Source organism: Marmota flaviventris, chromosome 12, assembly GCF_047511675.1.
Source record: "Marmota flaviventris isolate mMarFla1 chromosome 12, mMarFla1.hap1, whole genome shotgun sequence".
NCBI classification, from domain to species: Eukaryota; Metazoa; Chordata; class Mammalia; order Rodentia; family Sciuridae; genus Marmota; species Marmota flaviventris.
Window position 1 is genome coordinate 71,535,396 of NC_092509.1, and position 25,098 is coordinate 71,560,493.

Here is a 25,098-nt window from a genome sequence, read left to right on the forward strand (position 1 = left end):
GGGAATGGGGATGGAAATAGGAAAGACAACAGAATGAACAGAACACAACATTCCTAAATTCATATATGAATCCATGACCAGTGTACTCTACATCATGTATAACCACAAAAATGGGATCCTAATTAGAATAAATGATATTCCATGTATGTATAATATCAAAATATACTGTCATATATCTAAAAAGAATTAAAAATACAGAAATAAAATGAATACTCCCTTTCTCCTAGGTTCATTGGTGAATACAGACCAACTCACTGCCCACCACATCCTTCTTCTATCACTCTGACGTATAATTCTTAGGTATTAGTACCTAAGCCTACATCACTCCCAGGTCCCCTGAGTTCCAGATCCTATCATACAAGCCTCACATTCCAGACAAGGAGGACTGTGCTTCAGTCCACTAGAAAGACACTAAAAGGGAGCGACTAAGAGCGTAGACTCTGGAGTCATGCTTGAATTCAAAGCCCAGATCTGCTACTTACTCGCTATGTGACTTAAGGATACCCTCTGACCTAGTTTCACCATTTGTAAGGTGGAAACAATAACAGCACCTACTTCACAGGAGTTTTGTGAGGATTAAATGCTTTGAATACAAAAAAAAAAAAAAAAAAACTTAGAATTGACCTGCAGAACATCTGCATGGTGCTTGCTGCTGCTGTAATTATTATCATTATTATTTATTATTATTAAAGTTTGGGCTGTTCTGAGAGTGTGTTTCACTCCCAGCCCCTTATTTAACCTTCTCATCTTCATCTAAAATAAGGCATTTCCTTTCAGTACTTGCCTCAGAAAAATCCCATCCCCAAAGACAAACAGCTGTCAGACTCCTCTCTCCTATCCAAGTCTGAACTGAATTTCTTTTCTTCCAGTGTTCAACCTCCTTGCTCATCTGATATCTAGGACAGAGCACAATGCCTGATCAAATAATGACAGTCATTAAGTAGGAAAGGTGTACACTCCTCACTCTAGATTCCTTACACAGAAAATTCATTCATGAAAATTGCAGGTAGACATAATATTTTGACATACCATGTCCCAATATTTAATGAGAAAATTAAGAGATGAAGTATCACCAGTGATCATGGCATGGTACACCTACAGTCTTATGTCAACACGTGCTGCAGAGAGAAATCACTCAGCTACTAGATCAGATTTGAAAAGTTTATTCTTAAGACCCAGTGATCAAAGTTTCAGAGGAGTGACCATCCATCCATTCGGCACAGATTTCTTGAGTGTCACAAAATGCTAGGTAATTAGGAAGAATACAGTGCTAATCCAAGAGGAGACATGATGGCTGCCTTCCAAAAGTTTATGATCTGGTGGGATGTGGGTAAGTGGAATGTGACCATTGCACTGTCGAGCAATGTGTGAGCACCATATGTGTTGGTTCTATGGGGTAGGCAGTACAATATCTCTATCTTAAAAGAGAAGGAAACCAAGGATGGAGAGAAGATACTAGCTAATAAGTAGTGGAAGCAAGATCCAAGCCCAGGCCATCTGACTCCACATCTATGCGAACACCAAGCTCTGGTGACTGACACCTTCTAAATGAAGGTATCCTGCTGTTCCTTATGTCAGACTCTTCTTCCTCTAGAAGCTTTCAGTCTAAGAGCTTATCAGCAGTAAAGGGAGCTAGAAAAAAAATCTTCCAGAGAAAATGAAGAGGACAGACTATCTTTGAAGCAAAAATAAATTCCAGGAAGCAAAACATAATCATGGTTCATAAAATATGCCTCAACTTGGTATTTCCTTCCTACTTTGATCTATGAAGTCTGTGCTTAGAGAAAAAGGAAAGGGGTGTTAAAACATAAATGTTAGAAGGAGGAAAATGTTTTCTTAGTCTGTTGACATGGAATCATGAGAAAGCATTGACTAAGATGTAAAAAGAGGTCATATAAATGTCCAGTAGTTGGAAACCACTTGCAAAGTCATTTTAAGAGTTCTGCTTAGGGTAAGGGAGATGATACTGGGAACCCCATTCTTCCATTTTGAAACCCACATCTTTCACATACTACTTATCACCCATCACTACCACCTTTTCTCCCCACTTCAACCACCCTACCAGGCTTTTCTGAGAAATTAAAGAAACTATGGAAAATTTTCTTAACTGTAATGACAATTATTAGTGAATATTTTGGCTTTGATGATATGCTTCCCCAGGATTCAGCACTTTAGTGTATGATCTTTCTTAATACTACAACCCAGGGAAGCAATACTATGTAGCCCCATCTTAGCATCTCGGAAAACTGAGGCATGAGGAGGTTAACAACCTGCCCATGATGTGGGTACTGGGAATGGAGGCACCTGTGCCTTGTGGCAGGTGCCACAGCAAGACGGTCGGGAACATAGGCACCATCTAGTGCTAGGATTTTGCTCATAGTCTCATTCAACAGATGAGGAAAATGAGACAAAAATGACTTGACCCTGGGCCCTCTTTTGAGGGCAGAACCCATGACTTTATCACCATAGTCTATGAATCATCACATCTCTAGCTCCAAGCTGGATGGAGCTTTCCCTCACCCATCCCATTAACTCACCACTTCTCCAACCTGACCCATCAGCAGACTGGCCTCTCTGGTCACCTCTGGTTTTGTTAGGTTTTCAACTCTCCCCCATCAAAAAAAAAAAAAATTGAGAAGCTGCCACGACCTGAGGATGTACTTCATGTCAGGCTCAATTAATGCTCCTATCATACCTCTGGGACAAACAGTATTATCCTCTTTTTTACAAATGGAAGGATTAACCTAGAGAACTTAAACGAGTTGCCCAAGTAGTTAGCAGCAAGTTCTTAGTCACTAGACTGTCTCACCAAAAAAAAAAAAAAAGGAACAACACCCATTTCACCTTTCTTCTGGGTTCATCCTGCCTCTGCTGTGCATCTAATAGTGCTTTTATCAACTACCACATGCCTGAACCAAACTAGGAAACTAAATTCTTCTATTGAACTACCAGCCCATGCAATTGGAGCCTGAACAGAAGATGGGGTTCAGACTCCTCCTCCTTCCAGGCTAAAGATATCCCCCATATATTAAGGTCTTGCAGCCAAACAGCACCTAGATCCTTCTGTGATAAGCAGTGATGCATGAGTTTGCATGTGAAGACCTGAGAGCATCGTAAGTCAAAAAAATGCAGAGGGCAAGCTGTGCAAGATTCCTGAGATAATTGAAATTGACCCATAACTCAGCAGCCACCATGGGAAGTTCTATCACTTTGCAAGTTTTGCTTCCATAACTAGAAAGCAAATCAGAGGGGCATGATCAGATTTCTAATTTGAAACCTCAGACATGCAATGTCATATTTAATGACCCTGGGAAAAAGATACTCATTATAGATCTCAACCCATCTAAATTAAAACATGAAACCTAAAAATTAAAGCAGAAAATTCTCAATTTCTCTGGTCTGTGCAACTACAGGAAAAAAAAAAAAAAAAAATCAAGCAAGTGGGAATACGCATACTCTTGAGGGCTTTGCTGTGCCTGCAAATATTTCAACAGTAATTCTATGAAAGAGCCAGGAGCGGGGCAAAAAAAAAAAAAAAAAAAGATTCATCAGGTCCTAACTTTAAGGTTTGGCCATCTGGGTGAATGGCAATTTCTCATGGCCAATTTGAACTATCGTGTCAGGGAAGATTATCTCTCTGCTGATGGCCAATTTCATCTATTCTATGATGTAGAGCTCAGATTCCTATCAAAGGGGCAAACTGATAGCTTCAAGTCTTCTCTCAATGCTAAGTGGACTGAAAGATGGTGCAATCGATCAGCACTGTGTCCAGGTGCATACAAGGCGCCTCTGACATGATGGGCTAAAAATTCATCTCTCCTCATAAGTTCTAAACACCATTCAGTATAGATTTCCTACAAGTTCAGATAATCATAAAATAATCTCCAGAGATTGTTTTAAATCTCTTCCTTCCACTTCCCACCCACCCTGTCCTTTGTGCTACTGTATAAAGACTGCTATGGCCTAGTGGAATAATCTGGACCACCAGCTTTCCCATCTGCTCATGATTAAATTCTTTCTGGACCTAAATCCAGGAAGAGGGAGTCACTTCCGGTCTGTGGCAGCACCTCAATAGATAGTCAAGAAATATTAGAGTGAATTTAGCTGTTAATAGACATACAAATTCAAAACTTGTTTTCCCTAAATATGCATTCCTAACGAGAAAAGTTGAAAAATGGGGATCAGGCTCAAGGTTATGCTAGCAGATATTGAACATGAAACATGATAAACATCTTCCTGAGGATGAAGGAACATTTGCAAATAGCACAAAAGATAAGCTTAAGTAATTTTTTTTAATTCAGCTACTTTGGAGCCTTCCATTATTCCCTATAGCTCAAGGACAGTTAACCTTCATTCCTAAATCCAACCATTTAATATAAAATGGTTGTTGTGTACAATAATCCAAGTGTTTCTAAGTGTAATTGGCAAACTAGAAAATTCAAGAAACTTAAAACCACACAAGATTAAATCTACACCCTTGTAGAATAAAGAAACTAGGACAGGAGTCCAGGTAGCTCCCAGAAACACCCTTTGGTCATTTTATCACCTGCCCTTGTAAATATCTTTCAGAACAAGTTCACTCCAAGAGGTCAACTTAGAGCTTCCTCCCTGATGTAACTTCATTATTATTCTCTTCCCTGTCTTCATCTTAAAATTTTAATTGGGATGAAGGAGAGAGTGGTTCCATAGCCTGGAGTCTAAACTATTTGAATCCTTTCTAATCAAGACAATTAAAAAAACTCTTGGTAGACATGACCCCCCTCCCCCATGCTTCATATGGAACTAGGGGCCTTTCTGGGACAGAAGGAATGAACAAAGGACAAGACAGGCAGCCCAGGTGTAAAAATGTAGTCAACTGTCTGAACTGCCTCTGTGACAATCAATGGGTTGGTATTTCTGGATCAGGAGCCTGGAGGCAGGCCTGCTACAAGAGTCATGGCTTTATGGTACGAGTGGACACTGAAAAGTCCCCAAGGAGAATGTGCTTTCCAAGAATGCATTAGCACAGGTATGCACACTGCAAAGGCACAGAAGCTGTGCTAGGCTCACATCAAACATTTAAGTCATGTCCCCAAATCATGCTGGGTCCCAACCCATTGATTCAGGAAATTACATTTATGAGTAGGTTGAAAGTTAACAGAGCTTCCAATCAGGTCCACTTTTTAAACAAAAAGCTACTCCATGGCCTTCTTGTTAGGGAGAGCCTTCTCTAATCTTGCCATGAAAACAGGGCAACCTGGTATTCAATGAAGTAATTATGGACCAATCAAAGCAATTACTTGACATTCCCCGCAATCGCCGTATGAAATTTCTAACCCTCTCCCCAAATCAAACTAGATTTTGCACTGAAAGAGACTTAGATAATTTCAGCATCTATAATAAGTTACTATGGTAAACCAGCATGTAGAGTGCGGCCCACCTCCTTTTGAAGAGCAACATTAGGTAGGACAATGTTCACCGAGTTCTTCCCTGATAGAAAATGTGAGACTTGAACAGGTCACGGGAATGAGGCGAAATGAAAATTCTGACCAGGACCAGAGGAATCCGATGAAGTATTCAGAGGACAAATTTTAAGGAGGCACTGACTAAGGTTGAGCCAGTGCCAACCCTGAGCTTTATCCACTAGGTGTGCAATTGCAAAAGCATTCCTGTCACTTGTTATACATTGAAAGTGATAAGAGAAACAGCCACAAGCAAGTCCATCTGGAAAATATCCATCAAATAATGGGGGTGTGAGGCTGAGGGATCTTCTGGAACAAAACAACAAATAACAACATCCAGGCCAACCCTACTTTATGGGGTAAAAATCAAGAATAGTAAAAGAACTCAAAAAACACCTCTCTATCCATCTGCTCTGAGCATAGGAAGTGTATAAAGCTAAAAGCTAATGTGTAAATATCTGCTATGTGCCAGCTGTTCTAAATGCATCAGCTTATATAATCTTCAAAACAACTCCCGTGGGTAGGTGTTATCTTTATCATTATTGTTGAAGAGATAGGAAACTAAAACAAAGATTTAGTCAAGTCACCCAGATTTAGCTAATAGCCACCGTGGCCTCTTCTATCATCTTGAGACACTATATTTTAAATCATCTACAGATAACATTTTCAAAATAATATATAATAGCCCACCCCTAGTAAGAAATCACTTCAAACATAACCTTTTGTGCGCTGGTGGACAGACTTGGTGAGAAACTCTCTCACCCGTCTTCATTAGCTTAATGATGATTTTGAGAGGTACAGAAAGCCTGGATCAATACTCTAGTAGTGGGACAAAGAAACTGAAGTGCCAAATGGGACTCGAGTGAGGGGAAGAGCAAACAGTACTCAAACTCTTTGAAGCCAAATAAGCTGTGGTTCCTCCCACCAGACACCCCCTGAAGGACTTTAGAAACCAAGCGACTGACCTCCACATCCCGGTGAAGCTGAACATGGTGCTCACGCAGCGGGGAAGGGGCGGTGGGTTGAGTCCATCCAGGCGCATGAGCAGAGCTGGGACACCAAAGAGCACCAAGTACTTCACATAGAAGAAGAGCACTTGGGCCAACGCCAGTCCTCCTGAAAGGCAAAGGGGCTCATTTTTAGAAACATCAGCCAGAAGGGAGGCAGTCTCCTGGGACAGATGAAGACAGACACCCGAGGAACACATCACCTGCCCCATTTCTCCACCAACTCTTTTCTCCCCCGCATCTCACACATTCTAAACAGTATCTCATCATGGGTTTTATTCAATAAAAATCTTGAACAAATAATGACATCTCCTTTTATTCTGACAGGCAACCGGACCTTATAGCAATCTTTTGTTGTTGTTGTTTCTTTTAAACACATGATAGGCAATCTATCAGTTCATACCCACTAGGATGGCTAGAGTCAAAAGTCAGACCAACAAGTATTGGTAAAGATGTGGGGAAACAGAACCATCATACAGATATGTAAAACAGTATAGCTGCTTTGGAAGATAGTCCAGTGGTTCCTCCAACAATGCCACAGTTACCATCTGACCCAGGAAACCAGCCGTTGGTGTGAACCCAACAGAAACACAAGCAGATCCACACAGAAATGTATACCCAATATAAAGAACTCAGAAAGCTAAATAACAAAAACACAAATAACCCAATCAATAAATGGGCCAAGGACCTGAACAGACGTTTCTCAGAAGATGATGTACAATCAACAAATACATGAAAAAATGTTCAACACCAGCAATTATAGAAATGCAAATCAAAACCACTCCAAGATTTCATCTCCAGTCATAATGACAGCTATTATGAAGACGAACAACAATGTGTTGGCAAGGATGTGGGGGAAAAGGTACATTCATACACTGCTGGTGGGAATGAAAATTGGTGCAGCCAATATGGAAAGCAGTATAGAGATTTCTTGGAAAATTGGGAATGGAACCACCATTTGACCCAGCTATCCCTCTCCTTGGTCTATACCCAAAGGACGTAAAAACAGCATACTACAGGGACACAGCCACATCAATGTTTATAGCAGCACAATTCACAATAGCTAAACTGTAGAACCAACCTAGATGCCCTGCAATAGATTAATGGATTAAAAAAATGTGGCATATACACACAATGGAATATTTCAGCAACAAAAGATAACAAAATCATGGCATTTGCAGGTAAATGGATGGAGTTACAGAAGATAATGCTAAGTGAAGTTAGCCAATCCCAAAAAACCAAATGCCAAATGTTTTCTTTGATATGAGGAGGCTGATTCATAGTGGGATAGGGAGGGGGAGCAGGGAGGAATAGATGAACTCTAGATAGGGCAGAGGAGTTGGAGGGGAAGGGAGGGGGCATGCAGTTATTAATGATGGTGGAATGTGATGATCATTATTATCCAAAGTACAGGTATGAAGATATGAATTGGTGTGAATATACTATGTATACAACCAGAGATGTGAAAATTGTGCTCTAGATGTATAATTTCAATAAGAATTGTAATGCATTCTGCTGTCACATATAAATAAAAAAATTTTAAAAATGTATACCCAGATATCCTTAGCAACATTATTCATAATAGCCAAAGGTTGGAAAGAATCTAAATTTCCATAAGTGAATAAACTAACCATGGTATATCCATACCAAGGAATATTATTCCATCCTAAGAAGGAATTAAGTACTGACACATGCTACAACATGGATGAGCATTATGCAAAGGAAAGAAGCCAGTCACAAAAGATCACATACTTCACGATTCATTCATACGAAAGTCCAGAACGGGGAAACTTAGAGAAAGCAGGATAGTGATTTTTGCATGCTTGGGGAAGGAACAGGCAGGAGGATATGGGGCAAGAAAAAGGGCAAAGAAGGGCAGCTAAAGGTAGAATTTGTTTTTGAGGTAGAAAAAATTATATAACTAGCAAGCAATGATGGTGTATATATCTGTAATTTCACTAAAAGCCATTGAACTGCGACTTTGAGTCGGTGAACTATACAGTATGTAAACTGTACCCCGGTAAAAATTGTTAGGAATAAAATGAACAAAAAACTCTACAGTAGGCCCTGTGCTAGCCTCTTGGCCAGCAGGGCGTGGGCACTGGGTATGGTGTGAAGCCGATGAGGCAGCTCTGGTTCCCCAGTGGGAACACCCTGCAGCACCCAGTCATAATGGCAGATATGTAAAACAGTAGAGCTGCTTTGGAAGACAGGACTATAGGAAACCGACTAGAGTCCTAGATTCCTAGCCTCCCCAGGTGTCCTGGATGACCACTTCAACCTCTTCACCCAGGAGGTAGGTAAAGGGCCTGGGTGCCATGCTGACTGGATATCATTCCTGCTGGCCTTGGCCGTGTGGTGGAGGCAGAGGCAGGTCTCCAGAGCAGTGCTGGCAAGGAGCATGGCAGAACATATTCCCAGGCAAAGCATGGCAGGCAGCTGCAGAGAAGATGACCAGTGGCGGGGCTGGGGATGTGGCTCAAGCGGTAGTGCACTCGCCTGGCATGCGTGCAGCCCGGGTTCAATCCTCAGCACCACATACAAACAAAGATGTTGTGTCCGCCGAAAACTAAAAAATAAAAAAAATTAAAAATTCTCTCTCTCTCTCACTCTTTAAAAAAAAAAAATGATGACCAGTGGCCACAAGGCCACCTCAAGGCCACCTTCCCCGGTGTGCAGGGAAATACTGCAGGACATGTTGGTGTAGCTGACCAAGTAATTTTCTGGAACATTCTAAAGAAAACATCTAAGCCTCCAAAGAGGTGCCAACAGAAAGTATTACCATCTGGCCTTCCTAATGCCACAGGAGGATCTTTGAAGAATGTCCCTACTGTGGAGTGTGTGGCTGTAAACGGTAGCTCTGTGCCAAACGAAACAAGATAATTGGGGTGATGGCAGATGGTGGTTCAAATGTGAAAACTGTACATCCTCCAATGAGGTAAACCTACAATTAGAAGACCTCAGGAATCACTGTCTTGTTCCCTTTCAGAAGTGATCAAACAGGTTCTTCAGATGTTTGGAAATATGCTGGAAAGCCTGGGTACAGACTCTCATTCTTGAACATTGTGTGATAGAAGTACAAAACTACAAAGCTAACCGGTGTGTGAAAACGTGTATATACACATTGATCAAGAAGAGATATCTGTGCTAACAATACATCTTCAAAGCACTCGGGGTGCAGGGAGACATATGACCACTCTGAGATCAGAAACATGCCAGTGAAGGCTGGTGAAGGCCGACTCGAGCTCTTACATATAGGAGCAGCTGTGCTTAACAGCTTTGCCCTGTTAACAGGATGTCAGCTCAGGAAGAGTAAGTTGCTTTGTGCCTCAAGTACTGCCCTTAGGGCTGGGTGTACAGCTCAGTGGTACAGTGCTTGCCTAGCATTGCAGGGTCCTGGGTTCAATCCCCAGCATCACCAAAATATTTTTTAAAATTTTAAAAAGCACAAGTATGAGAACTGCCATGATTTTTGTATAACTGTCATATATAGGGCATATATGTTAAACCAGTAGCTGGGTCTACATTTTATATATATATATATATATATATATATATATATATATATGGAACCATTTGTACAAAACCCTTACCATTTGTTAGTATCTTCATATAAAATGAGGCCAAAGAAAGGATTTTGTAGAAGTGTTCAATGTAACTCTATAGCTAAATCTGAGGGGTTTTTTTAATCCCAATATGGATAAAAACTACAAAAGCCACACATTTATTAATATGCAACAAATAACATATTCTGTTATTGAATATTTCTATGGATTAAGACACTAAAGGTTTAAATAGCTGCTTTTTTGAACTTTTAATAAATGGTTAACAAAATTTTAAGAAAAGGATGCATAATGATATTCCTAGATTATCATTGTACAATAGCTGTTAATTTTTTTAAATTGTGTTTCACCTGTGGGGTTAACTATTCTGTCTTGCTATTGATTTTCATTATCCCTATGAAAGATGCATGGCTTGTTCTTTTCCCTTGACCTAAAAATTAGTCTTGCCCTTGTAAGATTTAGTTTAAGTTTTTGCAATTGACCCTAAGGATTTTGCTACATTCTCTCAGGCACATAAGTGGCAAGAAAACAACATAAGAATATAAATTGCTCTACCCTGACTGAAAGTTATTTGACATATATAAATGGAGTAACCCTTGTTAAGTTCAAAGATAAAAAGTGTGACTGTATTTCAATTCCTAAAAACTGTTGGGTATTTCAAATATTCTTTCAACTCTTCGATTATAATTGAATTTATCAATCTTTACCCCACCAAAAATCCATGGATAAGTTTATGTGTTACATTCTCTCTTGACATTCATTCAAAAAGCATTTACTCATCACATGACCGCTGGAATCCATTGAGGACTATAGGAAACCGACTAGAGGTCAAATAAGGTAGGAGTCAGCTTCTGTGGGCTCATGGTCCATTTTATTCACATTTACCCTTCCCTTTTTGCTATTTTCTTCTGCCTTTATTCCCTCCACCTCCCTTCCTTAGCAAAATCCTATTTATCATTGAGATCCCAGCTCAAACACAGTCCCTATCTCCCTCATTTAACATTGTCATTGAGCACTGAGGGCTTGGTAGACCTGAGGAATGTCACAGTGAATAAAGAGGGAAGACACCTGCCCTTACGGAGCATTAGGGTCTGTAAAAGGAGGAGGAGACTGTAAATCAGGAGTGCAATTACACTCACACCTCTGGGACAGGAAACAATCTGCACACAGTGGCTCAGACACCATTTGTTAAATATTTAATAAGTACTCATTCTGTGTTTGTGTGCCAGGCACGATTCTAAGTGTTTAATATACATCAAAAGACATTGTCAAGAATCAACCAAAAATAAACAAAATTGAATTCTGCATTAATAAGCTAGGAAGAATAGCAGAACATATTCCCAGAAATGGCTACAACCATGTCCTCCATCCCACATGCTCTCCTGCAACGTGACCTTCCCTCTCCCACCATTGAAAGTAAGTCTGGAATTTCTTCTATGTCTACAGAAGAAATAATGCTATTTGTTATTTTGAATAAATGTCCCCCAAAGGCTCATGTGTTGAGGTCTTGGTCACCAGTCTATAGCACTATTTGTAGATAGTGACACCTTTAAGAGATGGGAGAAAGTTAGATCACAGGAGGCATGGCCTTGAAGGGGATATTGGGACACTGGTCCTTTCTTCCCTCCCCACTTTCTCTCCATCTCCAGCCACTATGATGTGCTGCCTCATCAACCATGGACTGAGTCTCCAAAATGGAGCAAAAATAAACTGTTCTTTTAAGTTTATTATCTCAGGTGTTTCTTTACAATAACAGAAGACTAACACAATTTCAAGTATAGCCAGCCTAACATTGGCCTGGCACCTTCCGTTTCCTGCCCCTTAGAATGCTTCCCCTGCCCCCACTAGGGATTGAACCCAGAGATTCTTCACCACAGAGCCACATCCCCAGCCCATTTTATTTATTTTAAAACAGGGTCTCACTAAGTTGCTTAGGACCTCATTAAGTTGCTAAGGCCGACTTTGAATCTATGATCCACCTGCCTCAGCCTCCTGAGCCCCTAGGATTGTAGGAGTACACCCAGCTGGAATGCTTACCCTTAAGATAACATCCTTTATCAGTATATCAACTGCTATACTATTAGAAGTACATGCCACATAGATCACATGAAGAAGTTCTGGTGGACAGCATCAGCTGAGCTCCTAGCTGACCACTAGCCTCAACTGTCAACCAAGTGAAAAGCCATCTTGGATGTCCTGCCCAATCTAGCCTGCAGAAGGCTGCAGCACCAGCTGATGTCTGACTGAACCCTAAGAGAGACCCCAGGCAAGAAATACCCATTCAAGACTAGTCAACCAACAGATCAGTGAGAGAGGAAACCATTGTTGTAAACTAGTAAATTTTCAGATGATTATTCAGTAACAGCCAACTGAAAGGATTATAAATTTAATGGAAAAAGCCAAACTGAAGCAGCTCATAAAATACTGAGACAGCAGATGCTGCTGTTTTGAAGTTGGAAGTCAGGGTGATCTTCATTGAAATGAGCATATTTCAGCAAAAGTCTGAATGGGGTGAGAGGTCAGCTATGCAGCCACCTTAGACTACCATCATACTTATATGATTGTCATCAGATCATGCACAGTTATCCTGCTTGTTCACAAGCTCAAGATTAAAACTGGTGTCTTGCACCTTTTTATTCCCAGCACCTGATATCTGGTAAATAGTTGATGTTTGACAATTCAGTTATTTCTCAATGAAGCATTTAATGACTCACTTAAAGCATGAAGACTACCCACATCATGACTTTTCTGGAAACAGTACTGATGGTCTATCATCAGCTTTGAGGACTGTTGAGTTGCTACTGAGGCTCAGACCTGCCAAACAAGAGTCTTCTGTGGGTTTGGGACCTTGCCTCCCAGTATCAAGAACACGAGTGAGGACAGGAAGTCCTAGCATTGTTTGATACTGTGTGGAAGTTACTAGAGGAGTGGTTAGTTCTGCCTACCAGCGGGCTGGGCCACCTCCAATTGCAAGTGTGTCAAACGTACCTCCTCCAAAACAATTTAGCTCTCTCCCTCAAAACTAGAAACAGAGCACATTTTCAAGACAGAAGATGAATGTCAAGTGCTATAGAGTCCCAGGAGGATGACTAAGGAACAAAAGCCACCTCAACTCCTGGAGCTCGTCCTTCCCAGATTGACGTACCCATGTACTCAGCTCTCTCCCCTCTCCCCTATTACCCCACCAAAATTTTAACTGACAGCAATTGGCTTCTACCTAGCTTATTACCACCCTCTCACCTCTAGTTCTCAAATGAGCTGCTTAAGATCTCACCCTGAGGGGAGTAGGGAGTAGGAAGGAGGAGGCAAGACCCATCCCAATTTCCCTGCCCTGACTTTCCCACCCTTGCTGGACTTCCCTCATTTTACCCACTAACTCCTTCACTTTCTTCTTGCTCACACTCATTCTTCTGCCAACACATTCATATCCTCCATTTTTTTTTCCTATCAAAATTCTACCTTTCTTCAAGGTGCCACCTAAATACCATTATTTCATAGTTTTCCTCAATGCCACAGCCAAAAGAGTCACATGCTATCCTGCAACAACATAACATGGTACAGCTTTCTGTGAAATACTGTTATCTATTAGCTCTGTGGGGCAGAGACCATGACTGGCTTCTTCTCAACCTTCTGGGTGCCAAGCGGTGCCAGACACATAGTGATAATAAGCAACATTTGCTCAATGAATGAATAAGCTGAGAGAATGAATGCATTTGCACACACGATATCCCATTCTTAATTTTTGCCCAACCTTGTGCCATATTTATTATTGGTTCTACATATCATATTAAGAAGGAAAGATTAATAAGAATTAAATGACCTTTGAAAGTCTCAGGGTTAATAACATGTGGGACTTGAACCCAGTTCTCTTGGCTCCAAAATCGGTTGATTATTTCCCACAAAGTGTGATGCTTCTAAAATTTATACATTCTATAACATTCACATATCTAGAAATATGTGGTTTTTCTTTATGTAAAAACATTATGTTATATAGATTTAATATTTTCATATTTTATAATTTCAATTCTAATATCCTATCAACTATATTATTGCAGTTTAGACATGTGGTGTCCCCCAAAAGCTAATGCGTGAGACAAGAAAGTTCAGAGGTGAATTGATTGGGTTGTGAAAGCCTTACCTAATAAACACATTAATCCACTCATAGGGATTAACTGGGCACTAACTATAGGCAGGTAGGGTGTGGCTGAAAGAAGTAGGCCACTGGGGATATGCCTTTGGGGGTTATATTTTGGCCTGGTAAGCGCAGTTCTCTGCTTCCTGATACCATACCCTGACCCACTTTCCTCCTCCACACTTTTCCACCATGATGTTCTGCCTCACCTTAGGCCCAGAGCTTTGGAGTCGGCATCTACAGACTGAGACCTCTGATACCATAAACCAAAATTAATTTTCCCTCCTCCCATTATTCTTGTCAGGTCTTTTAGTCACAGCAATGAGAAAAGCCAACCAAAACACCATGCACGAGAAAGTGGCATTAATATCTCTATTACACATTACCTCATAGTTATTTTTGTACTTGCCTGTATTGTCTACCAGATTATAGGATGCTCCAAGCCTATCCCCAGATGGTTGAATATTAGGCCTCCAAGTAGCAGGTGCTCATTAGAGAGTAGCTTGTCCAGTGAATGTTGCCAAAGATAAGATTTTCTTCAGGGTGAACACAAGGACTGAGTTGTATTAAATACCCTTTTGAATTCTTAGCTTTCCCCCAAGAGTTGGGGAACAGTTCAGTAACTGCGTCATGAAAACCCTTTACAAACCACATTATGTCAGGGTTTGTCCAAGATTGGAGATAGATGCCCTCCAGCTCTGTCAGACAGCTGCTGAGCAGCAGCCATCTTTGCATTGGAGCCCTGCCTTTGCAATTCTCACAGTGAGCATAACAGACTGGTTCCAGCTTCACTTGGCGTTAAGGAGCATGTTGTCTCTGCTTCTAGAAGCTTGCGCCACCCTGACCCACCCCTACACACTCTCATCTCCAGCCAGTCCTGGGTTCCACCTCAATTCACAGCCTGACCTCTGATCTGGACCTTTTCTGCTCAACAATAAATGATTCCAATCACTTTCACATCATTCACATCTATTCAAAACCTTGCTTAACTACTTTATCATTAAGTCCTTTCATATTCAGAAAGCTTACTTTAAAAAAAAAAAAAAACAAGCTGCTTCTCACATGAAGTTTCCTGTAAGAACCTTTCACCTATGTGATCTGGCATCAGTATTAGAAATATAAAGATTAACCAAGAAAAATACAAACCAGGAACCACAGGACAAGGTAGAGGTGCCAAGATAGAGATTTTCCCTTCCAGCTTGGGCATAAAGAAGAAAAGGTAATGTCCAGCAAAAGTCAACATGAGTGGCCAGTCACTGTGATTTACCGATTTCTGTAAAAATGTTAAACAAAAGATAGCTATTGCCTTACAGTAGTTACATGAGGTTTCTTGTCAAAAAAGATCAGTGCCATGAAAAACAAGAGTCACTAAGTGTGGTTGATGGGGAAGAGTGAGGCGATAAGCAGCACTGAGGAATGGGCCACCAAGAACTCCACAAGAGCTAGAATCAAAAAGAAGAGCATGCTGATGAGACATGCCTGTCTTGAGTCAAGGAGGGAACAGGAATTCAGTTATTTCTAGTCTTTGAATCCTACAAATGACTACAGCAAAACCCATCCATCTAGAAGCTACTGTCCCTACCTGCTGGGCTGGGCAGGACAACTGACCCGTTTCAAGCGGATACTGGTTGGAACCCAGGAGTATGGATTCATCCACTGCAAGATTCTAAGCTGAATCTCTAAGGTGAGCATCAGGAATTTATCTACCTGTACAGTTTGTATTATAAAATTCCCTACTGTAGGACATCCAGACAGAAAAATCAACAAAGAAACTGAAATTAAATTGCACCCTATACCAAATGGAATTAACAACCATCTATGGAACATGCCATCCAACGGCTGCAGGATACACTTCATTATAATCAACAAGTTGAACATGCTTCAGGATAGATTACATAATAGGCCACAAGGAGCACACTGCCTGCAAAGGTATCTGAGAAACAACTGAGGTTGCCCAGAGTTCCTCACCACGATTCTCTGCAAACAAATTTGCTGTGAGTTGGTTCAAGCAAATACTAAGTCCAAGAAGTGGAGGTCCAAGAAGAGAGGCCACCATCCAGACAGGACAGGCAATGTGAAAGATGGGTACAGGCAGGCAAGCACTTAGGCTCCTATCTTGCTGGTCTTCAACACACCATCAGTTACTCCCAGAGGGTGATACCAGTCAGTGAAAAGCACTCTTTGCCAGACAACCACAAACTAAACTATGTCTTTTTCCATATTACCTCTAACCTCAGACTGATTCAGTGTAAGAAATGAGTGGTTATTAACTCAGAAACCCAAAGGGGAGTTCGTCTTTCAAGGTACTTAATCTTTGGACATACTAGATATGGGAAAATCCAGTTTTAAGTGTTTTCTTCTTATAGTCATTAAACCACTAAGGTTTCTCTCCCCCAAGAAAAGGCGTGTTGCTGGGAGAAAATTTTTACCTAGGTGTAAAGTTCTAGGGGTTGCTTTGTGGTGCTGGGAGCTCAGGGAAGGCCTCATGCTTGCCAGATACACATTCAACCACTGAGCCACATCCCCAGAACCCCAAGGTAGAATGTTAGATCCTATTTGCCCATCCTCTTTGTCTATTAATGTGTTGGAGAAAATGGTTGTAAGTCATGATATCACACTCACCAAAATTATAATTATCCAATAAAAACATGGAATACTTCACAAAATGTGTCTTAAATCAAGGTGTTCTAGAAGTATTTCTATATGGTAAAATGAAAATTTTTTTCACTGACTATAGTAGTAGAACAGAACAGAGTTTAGCTCCACATAGGCCCTTCCCCATCTTCTTCATGACATGCCTAGTGCCATCAGTCTGTACTTGATCCAAGAAACATCAGGGAAAAAGACCTCACCCAGCAGAGGCAAAGTAACAGCATGCACACTCAGCTATGCAAGACTCAAGCCATGTAGGGAAAGGAGAGAATTCATACAGGGCAAAGTAGTCTGAAAATTCTGAAAACCAAATTTTCAAGTAGGGACTCTCACTTGCTTTGCTGAAGAGAAATGCTCTAAAAACCCTGTGCAAAAAGAATTGGAAATTACCAATTAAAGGATTCTATTTGAAACCCTTCAAGGAAGCAAAGAATCCCTTTAGGAAGCAAATAATTGCCTCCCTAAGGTGTCTAACATATTTAGGTTTCCATATGTTATCTTGGCTTAAACAAAAAAGATACTTTATGTATCTAAGAAGTTATCTGTATGCCAACTTACTCAGGCACAATAATGGTTTAAGTAGAGCTCAGTAAGGATCCGTATTCTTCAATTCTGCTATTGGGGCAAGGGGAGTGGTAGCAGGGTATAGTTGGAGTTTTATTAAAGGACTGTCTTGAGACCTGTTACCCTTTAGACTGCCACATCAAGCAGACATCTCTTCCATTCTGCAAGCATGCACCATGAAATTATCCTCACACCACATGGAACATCTGTAATTGAACAGTCGAGTTCCACAGTAGTAAATCCCAGAGTAGCGTTGGATTCACACTGCATTAATTTTAAATAACCTCTGGATTCTAATCCAAGACGAGAATTTATAAAACAATTTTTTCCACTGTATCTTAACAAGGCTTAGAATGTCTAATGTCTCAAAAGGGTGGAAAAAAGTAAAAAATTGTATGCTACCTGACATATGTTCATGTCCCCAGTTTTCACAACAAATATTAGGTGCCAAATGTCTTACCCCTTTCTTTTTGGGATTTTGTAGAATAAGCAAATAAATGACTTGGTTAGCATTTCATTACCATTTAGATAGGCACACAGCCATTATTTCAACAAGTCACCAGCTGGTGCTTAAGCACTGAGCTTAAAAACCCCTCTGTCTCTTGTCACTTAGGAGATAGGTTTTTTGAACTTCAGCCCATGCATAGTTAAACCTTCTATAATGGACTCTCAAGTATGTTCTGTAATCTTGGAACAACCAAGTTTTCATTATTTTCACTTATTCATCTTTTCTCACTCCAACTCCCCGAGACTCCCTGACAATCTCCCCCTGCCCCCAAAATTTCATATACCTGAATTTACCATGGAAAAACACCATGCAATGATGAATTCAAGAAAGGTGATCTTTCTGAGCTTTTGAAGAACCACAGCCTCCTTTGTTCCACTTAATCCTAGGCTCTGTCAAATTGGAGTATGGTTCCACTGTGCCATATTTGGTCTTCTTAAAATATTCTGGAGTTCAAAAGTAGGAGTTCTTATCTTTTAGAGATACTAATATTTATGAATAATAAGATATATGGGATTTTCTTCAAAACAATATGAGAGAGTACAGATGAAAGAAAATTGGCCAAGAGTTGGTCACTGCTGTACCTAGAGGATGAAGACATGGGGGTAAGTTCTAAATCTATATGGTTTTATTCTTTTTGTGGGGGTGGGTACCAGAGATTGAGCCCAGGGGTGCTTAACCACTGAGCCACATCCTGCATCCCCAGCCCTTTTTAATATTTTGAGTCAGGGTCTCACTAAGTTCCTTAAAGCCTTGCTAAGTTGCTGAGGTTGGCTTTGAACTTGAGATCCTCCCGCCTCAGCCTCCTGAGCCACTGGGACTACAGGCATACACCACCACACCAGGCTAAATCTATGTTTTCTAAAAGTATTGTGTGAAGGATGAGTTAGCTACCTAAAAGAAACCTCAAGCAAAATCATGTACAAAGCCTGAAGACATGAGGCAGCCCATACAGCCGAAGTGCGGTGGGAAAGCATATGCAGGAATGGGGACCTCCGTAACAAAGAAGACGATTGGTCATGGTAAGATATTAGTGAAAGACCTGTGAAATTTTGCAAATAATATTTGATGTTTTAGAAATATCAGTCTGTAAGAAAATGGGGGTGGATTTTATTAAGAAGGGCAGACGTAGGAGGTGGACAAAGTCCAGAGGTAGGGACAGGTGAGACCCAATCCCCAGTTTTAAGCTATCTGTGCAGTTGCTGCCAAACCTTTATCAAAATCCTCTAATATGTACAAATGCCTTATCTGAGCATACTTTTGTTTGGGGCCTATGGTTATTATACATGGCATGTGTGTACAAATTGAGAAAAATAGACAAACAGTACAAGGTAATCAGGGAGATGTACATTGAGGCCAGCAAGATGATCCCCAAGCAAAGTTCCACAAAGGCGTAAGACCAGGGAAAGATGCAACTACGAACTAGACATCTCAGCACAGCACTGGGCTCTTCTGAGGCCAAGGAATAGAGTCAAGCCCATCTGATTAGAAATTAAGGGGTTGGAGACCCTCACTGCTGATACCCAATGACAATCTCATCTACAGGCCCATATATAAAAATATGTTCTTCATAGAATATAAAAATAAGAGGGAAATTTGACATTTCACAGAATTCCATAAGAAGTTTAAAGTGATAACAAGGATATCATGAAAGCTGGGATGAATATGACTATTCCGGTAGATCACCTCTCTCATAGTCAAGGGGCACTACCCCATCCCCATGTCAATACCCTGTCAATTGTCCAGGAGAGGCTGAATATTAGACTAACGGAATTTTGTCTGATTAAAATTGCTCAATCACTAGCTAGGTTTTACTGCCCCCTCCTGGCCCTTTCCAGTATATCTACCCCGAACGACTAATACTGATAACATATTCAAATCATTGCATTTAGGAACATACAACCAAATAAAGCATCAAACCATGACTCCTTCACAAATAAAAAGCTAAGCTACTTGAGTAGGAAACCCCAATCAAGGCAAGTGGCCACCCAGAAATATCCCTTTAAGACATCCCAGCTAGGTCCCCAAATTTTTCAGGTCAGGACCCATCAGCAGCCTGAAGGCAGATGCATGTTAGCCTAGATGCATGGAAACAGATCTAGAATACTGAAATGTCAGTTTGCCAATTTAGGATGAGAATTATTACCTCCAAGGTAACAGGCCTCCCCTCTTCCTATGAGAGTCTATTTTCTAATTGGGCCATATAGGAAATCAAATCATGTACTCAGTTGCTTTGTGAAGAAATGGATGCCAGAGCACTGGCCAGAAAACATGAATCTATAATGCCATCAAGCTCTGGATGATAGGTCAGGGGATAAGACAAGGCCCCTGGACATAACAAGTAAATTATTAGATGAGAATATCCTTCCCCAGCCAGCTTGAGTGGGCATTGTCAGAACTTACCTTTGGGATGTTTCCTTGTCTAGTTTCAACCAACACCAACTCCCTTCCTGGTTAGCAAAATCTTTCCATGGGTATGATAAAGACCCAAAATGAAGCTATAATCAGTCAAGTGCTGACCAACATGGATGATGCATTGACATAGAGCCTGCTCTTCGTAAGGGCTATATTTCCATGGAAATACTTTGGAGGCAACTTCATCATAATCTGATATACTCCCAATAAATGAACTAGACATCTAAGCAGAGCACTCCGTAGATGTCTAGTTCATTTATTGGGAGTGACAATTTCCATTTGTTGAATGATGACAAATTTACAAAGAGCTTCCACATCCATTATCACAGCTACTCCTCCCAACCACTGAATGGGGTTTTTTGGATAAGTACTGTCATTGCTATTTTACAGATAAGACAGATTCAGATAGGATAAATGATGTTTCCAAGGTCACCGAATTAGCAAATGTAGAGTTAAGACTAAAATTCACATATTCAGATCTTAAATGAGTCTGTTGAAAACACCTGCTCTTAACAGCAAACAGGAGCTTTGCCTGACCAACTGCACTATTCATATATTCAACAGATATGTATGGAGTGTCAATACTAGCTACCACTGTTGTAGGCACTCAGGACATCACCATGAAAGAGTTCAGTAAGGTCCCTACTTCCATGAACATACATTCAAAAAATGGAAGGCAGAGAAAAGAGGACAATTTCAGATGGTGACGAGTCCTATGTTGAGACTAAAACAGGGGAAAGAAAAACACTACTTGGCTATTCTGTTTGGATCACCAGAGAAAGCTTCTTTTAGGAAGTGACATTTAAGCTGAGATGGAGATGACAAGAGATCATATATGATGAAGGGAAAGTGCATTCTAAAGAGTGTACAAACACTGTAGGATGGGATCATGCCTGCTATGTCTGAAGACGAGCAAGAAGCCCAGTGTGCTAGAACAGAGAGAGAAAGGAGTGTGCAAAGGGTGGGCAGGAGCCAAACCACATGGTGTTTTGTTAAGGAGGTGAAGTCTGGCTTTACTCTAAACACAATGGAAAGCCATCCCAACAGTACAGATGTATGCTGCTCTTCCATGAGGTCACACTACTCTAGAACAGGTTTTACACTCCAGGATTCAAACTTCCAATCATCCTACTCTTCCTAGAACACATTTCAAGTCTTTATTCATATAGTGTTCCATAAAATGGGAAATATTTGAAAGACCTCAAACATAATTTATCCTGCAAGAAGGAAAGGGGGTTGTTCCATCTAAACACCCATATTTATAAGGGGTAGGTCCATAACTTCTGCATTCAGGGAAACTGGGTTCCAGGAAGCCCTGCAAGGCTCCCATTAGGCACCAGTTGTCTTTTAGAAGGACTCAGTTAAGTGAAGCTAAGCAGACAGAGCTCCATGTCTCATTGTCAGGGGCAACTCCCTGAGGCTCTGGCCCATCAAGCCCTTTCAAAGTCTGTGGCTTGGATAGAAGCCTTACTACCGCTTTCTCCAGACTCACAGATCAATATATAACTGATCTACAACAAAAGGAAGTTCAAAACTCCCTGAGATTGGGCACAGGGAAAGAATCAGACAGAAGGGTGATATGGGATGGTGTGGTGGTTAATACGAGTTGTCAACCTGATTAGATTAAGAGATGCCCAAGATTAAGAGACTTTTGAGTATGTCAGTACGGGCAATTTCTAGGAACAATTGGCATGTGGGACAGCAAACTAAGGGGGAGACCCACTCTAAATGCAGGCAGCACAGTCCGACAGGTTTGGGACCTAGATGAATCAAGGAACTGAAAGGAACCCTAAATAGCACAAGGGTAAAAATGAGACCTAAAGAACAAAACAAGTTACAAATTCAATCCAGGCTCCATGGCCAAGAGACAATCCCATACTGCGGAGAAAAGGTAAGCAAAGAAAGTGCCAGTAACCGCAATCATAGAAGCAGACCTGTAGTCGTTTTTTTTTTTTTTTTAATTTTTTATTGTTGGTTGTTCAAAACATTGCATAGTTCTTGATATATCATATTTCACACTGATTCAAGTGCGTTATGAACTCCCATTTTTACCCCATATACAGATTGCAGAATCACATCAGTTACACATCCATTGATTTACATATTGCCATACTAGTGTCTGTTGTATTCTGCTGCCTTTCCTATCCTCTACTATCCCCCCTCCCCTCTTCTCTTCTCTCTCTACCCCCTCTACTGTCATTCATTTCTCCCCCTTGTATTATTTTTCCCTTTCCCCTCACTTCCTCTTGTATGTACTTTTGTATAACCCTGAGGGTCTCCTTCCATTTCCATGCAATTTCCCTTCTCTCTCCCTTTCCCTCCCACCTCTCATCCCTGTTTAATGTTAATCTTCTTCTCATGCTCTTCGTCCCTACTCTGTTCTTGGTTACTCTCCTTATATCAAAGGAGACATTTGGCATTTGTTTTTTAGGGATTGGCTAGCTTCACTTAGCATAATCTGCTCTAATGCCATCCATTTCCCTGCAAATTCTATGATTTTGTCATTTTTTAATGCAGAGTAATACTCCATTGTGTATAAATGCCACTTTTTTTTTATCCATTCGTCTATTGAAGGGCATCTAGGTAGACCTGTAGTCTTAACGGCATGAATTCCAAAGTTCTCATGAGGTTTAAATTCAATCTGAAAATCTGGCTGGCTGGTCTGACTGCTCTACTCCAAAGAAGGAGATTAGGATTGCTCTATCCCTTAATCCAAACAGCCACTACTAGAGGCTACCTGGCCTAAGAAACCAGAAGCCAATGTTGAGGCCACAAGAAGTGTTGGACCTATGCACACCTGCCATTTCAGAACCAACAGCTTTCACAATCACAGGAACAAATCCCCTCTGGGCTCTCCCTTTGACAATTAGGGAAGGTCTCCTCCCCAGCCCATAGCTTTGGGAGTAACTATTGATGGAGTGCCAGAATATTGGCTATCACTACCTCAAATCTGGCACCACCTGTGCTCATCCTGTAGAACCAATGGAGAGTATTTCTACTCAGTCATGGCCTCCTTTGAACTACAGCTGCTGGCACAAAAAGTCCAGCACCACTCAACCTTGTCCCTTGGGACCAGAGGAAGGTTCCACCTATGCCCTACAACTCCAGGACCATAGCTATTAATGCCATAAGCCTCAGGCCCACCAGTTCTTTCCCTTTGTGACCTAGGGCTACTCCCATTTCCTGCAGCTCTATGACCACAGTTACCAAAGTCATGGGCCCTAATGCCACCATGCTCAATTTGCAGGGCCTAGGGAAGGTCTTCTCCACATCCTACTTCTCCAGGAGCACGGATACCAGTGCCACAAGTTCAAATGTTATATGCACACTGGGGGACCCAGCGGAGTCTCCTCTATAGCTGACGATGCTGAAAGCCATGGCTTTACTTGATTTTATCCCTTGGAACATAGAAAAGATATCACTTGGGTCCTACAGCCTCAGTACCAACCACAATCACCCCCATAGAACCTAGGGAAGGTCCCCATCACAATCCATGATCTGAAGTAAGTGCTACAGACCCAAGAAGCACCTATGCTCATCCTGTAGGACCTTGGGAAAGTTTCATCCCATCTTGTGGCTCCAGAACTATGGGTGCTTTTACCATAGGCCCAGGCATCCCCTGCATTCATCCTGCAGAACTTGGGGAAGATTTCTTTCTGTGGCTCAGAAATTATGGCAGCTGTTGCTATAATACTTGTGCTTGCCCCAAAGGATCTGGTGATAGTACTTTTCACATTCTGTACCACCAAGATTATGACAGCTATTTCCACAAGCCCCAGCACCATCAGTGCTTGACTCTGTGGCACCTGAGGACACACACCTTTGGAAATCTGTCTTCTGCAAAGTGTTACAACTTACTCCAGGAACCCCTACAGTCTAGACTATTGAGGCACTTAGACCTCACTGACATCAAAGCTGAGGAAATCATGCAAAGACTACATGTTTGAGCTCCCCTATAACCAAACCAAAGCACCTACCCAATTGATGCTCTATATCATATCTAAGTGAGAAAACCTGTGCTATAAAAGTTACTCCATAAAATTGAAAAGGCCGCTGTTGCATCAGATGTGCAGATATAAATGTGGTATCACAAAAAAAAAAAAAAGGAAACAAGACACCTTCAATAAGAAATAATTCTCCAGAAACATACCAATTTGGAAAATACATGAATTGCCTGAAAAATAATTCAGACTAATACTAAGAAAACTCAGATACAAAAGAATACAAATCGACAATAAAGTACATTAGAAAAGTAATTGAGGATATTAATAAGAAATTTGCCAAATATAAAAATCCTAAAAAAGAACCAATCAGAAATCTTAGAGCTAAAACAATGAGGTGCTTTTTACAACCTAAAGGATACCATTAAGTGGACAAATACAAGGAATTCGAAAGCACCAAATACCCATTTTGTGAATAGACAAAAATTCCCAAATCTTCAAAGCAGTATAGCATCCAGATATAAAACGTGAAAATTTCCCCCAATTAGATTCAAATCAATATATACTTTTATTATTTTGAGTATAAGACAGAATTCTAATAACAGCAAGAGAAAAGCATCAAGTTACATATAAAGTAATTTCCCTTAGATTTAACATTTCTAAACAGAAACTTTATAAACCAGAGGAAAATGGGATTCAAAGTCCTGAAAAAAAAATTTTTTTTAAATGTACCAACCAAGATTTTACTCAGAAAAGCTCTCCTTCAAAAAAAGAAGTATTTTTCAGATAAGCAGAAAGTGAGAGAATTCATCACAACCAGACCAGCCTCAAAGGAACACTTAAGAGACACCTACACTACAAAGAATAACCACCATCAG

General features: G+C 40.8%; 1 protein-coding gene across 3 annotated transcripts in view; it reads right to left on the reverse strand.

Moving 5' to 3' along the window:
• The window catches only part of Hhat (hedgehog acyltransferase), a 311,966-nt gene that overhangs the window by 194,120 nt on the left and 92,748 nt on the right, over window positions 1-25,098 (reverse strand). For all 3 annotated transcript variants that reach the window (XM_027934800.2, XM_071619730.1, XM_027934798.2), the window contains one exon: window positions 6,407-6,557. In XM_027934800.2, the coding sequence (XP_027790601.2) occupies window positions 6,407-6,557 (151 nt within the window). The remainder of the gene's footprint in view (window positions 1-6,406; window positions 6,558-25,098) is intronic.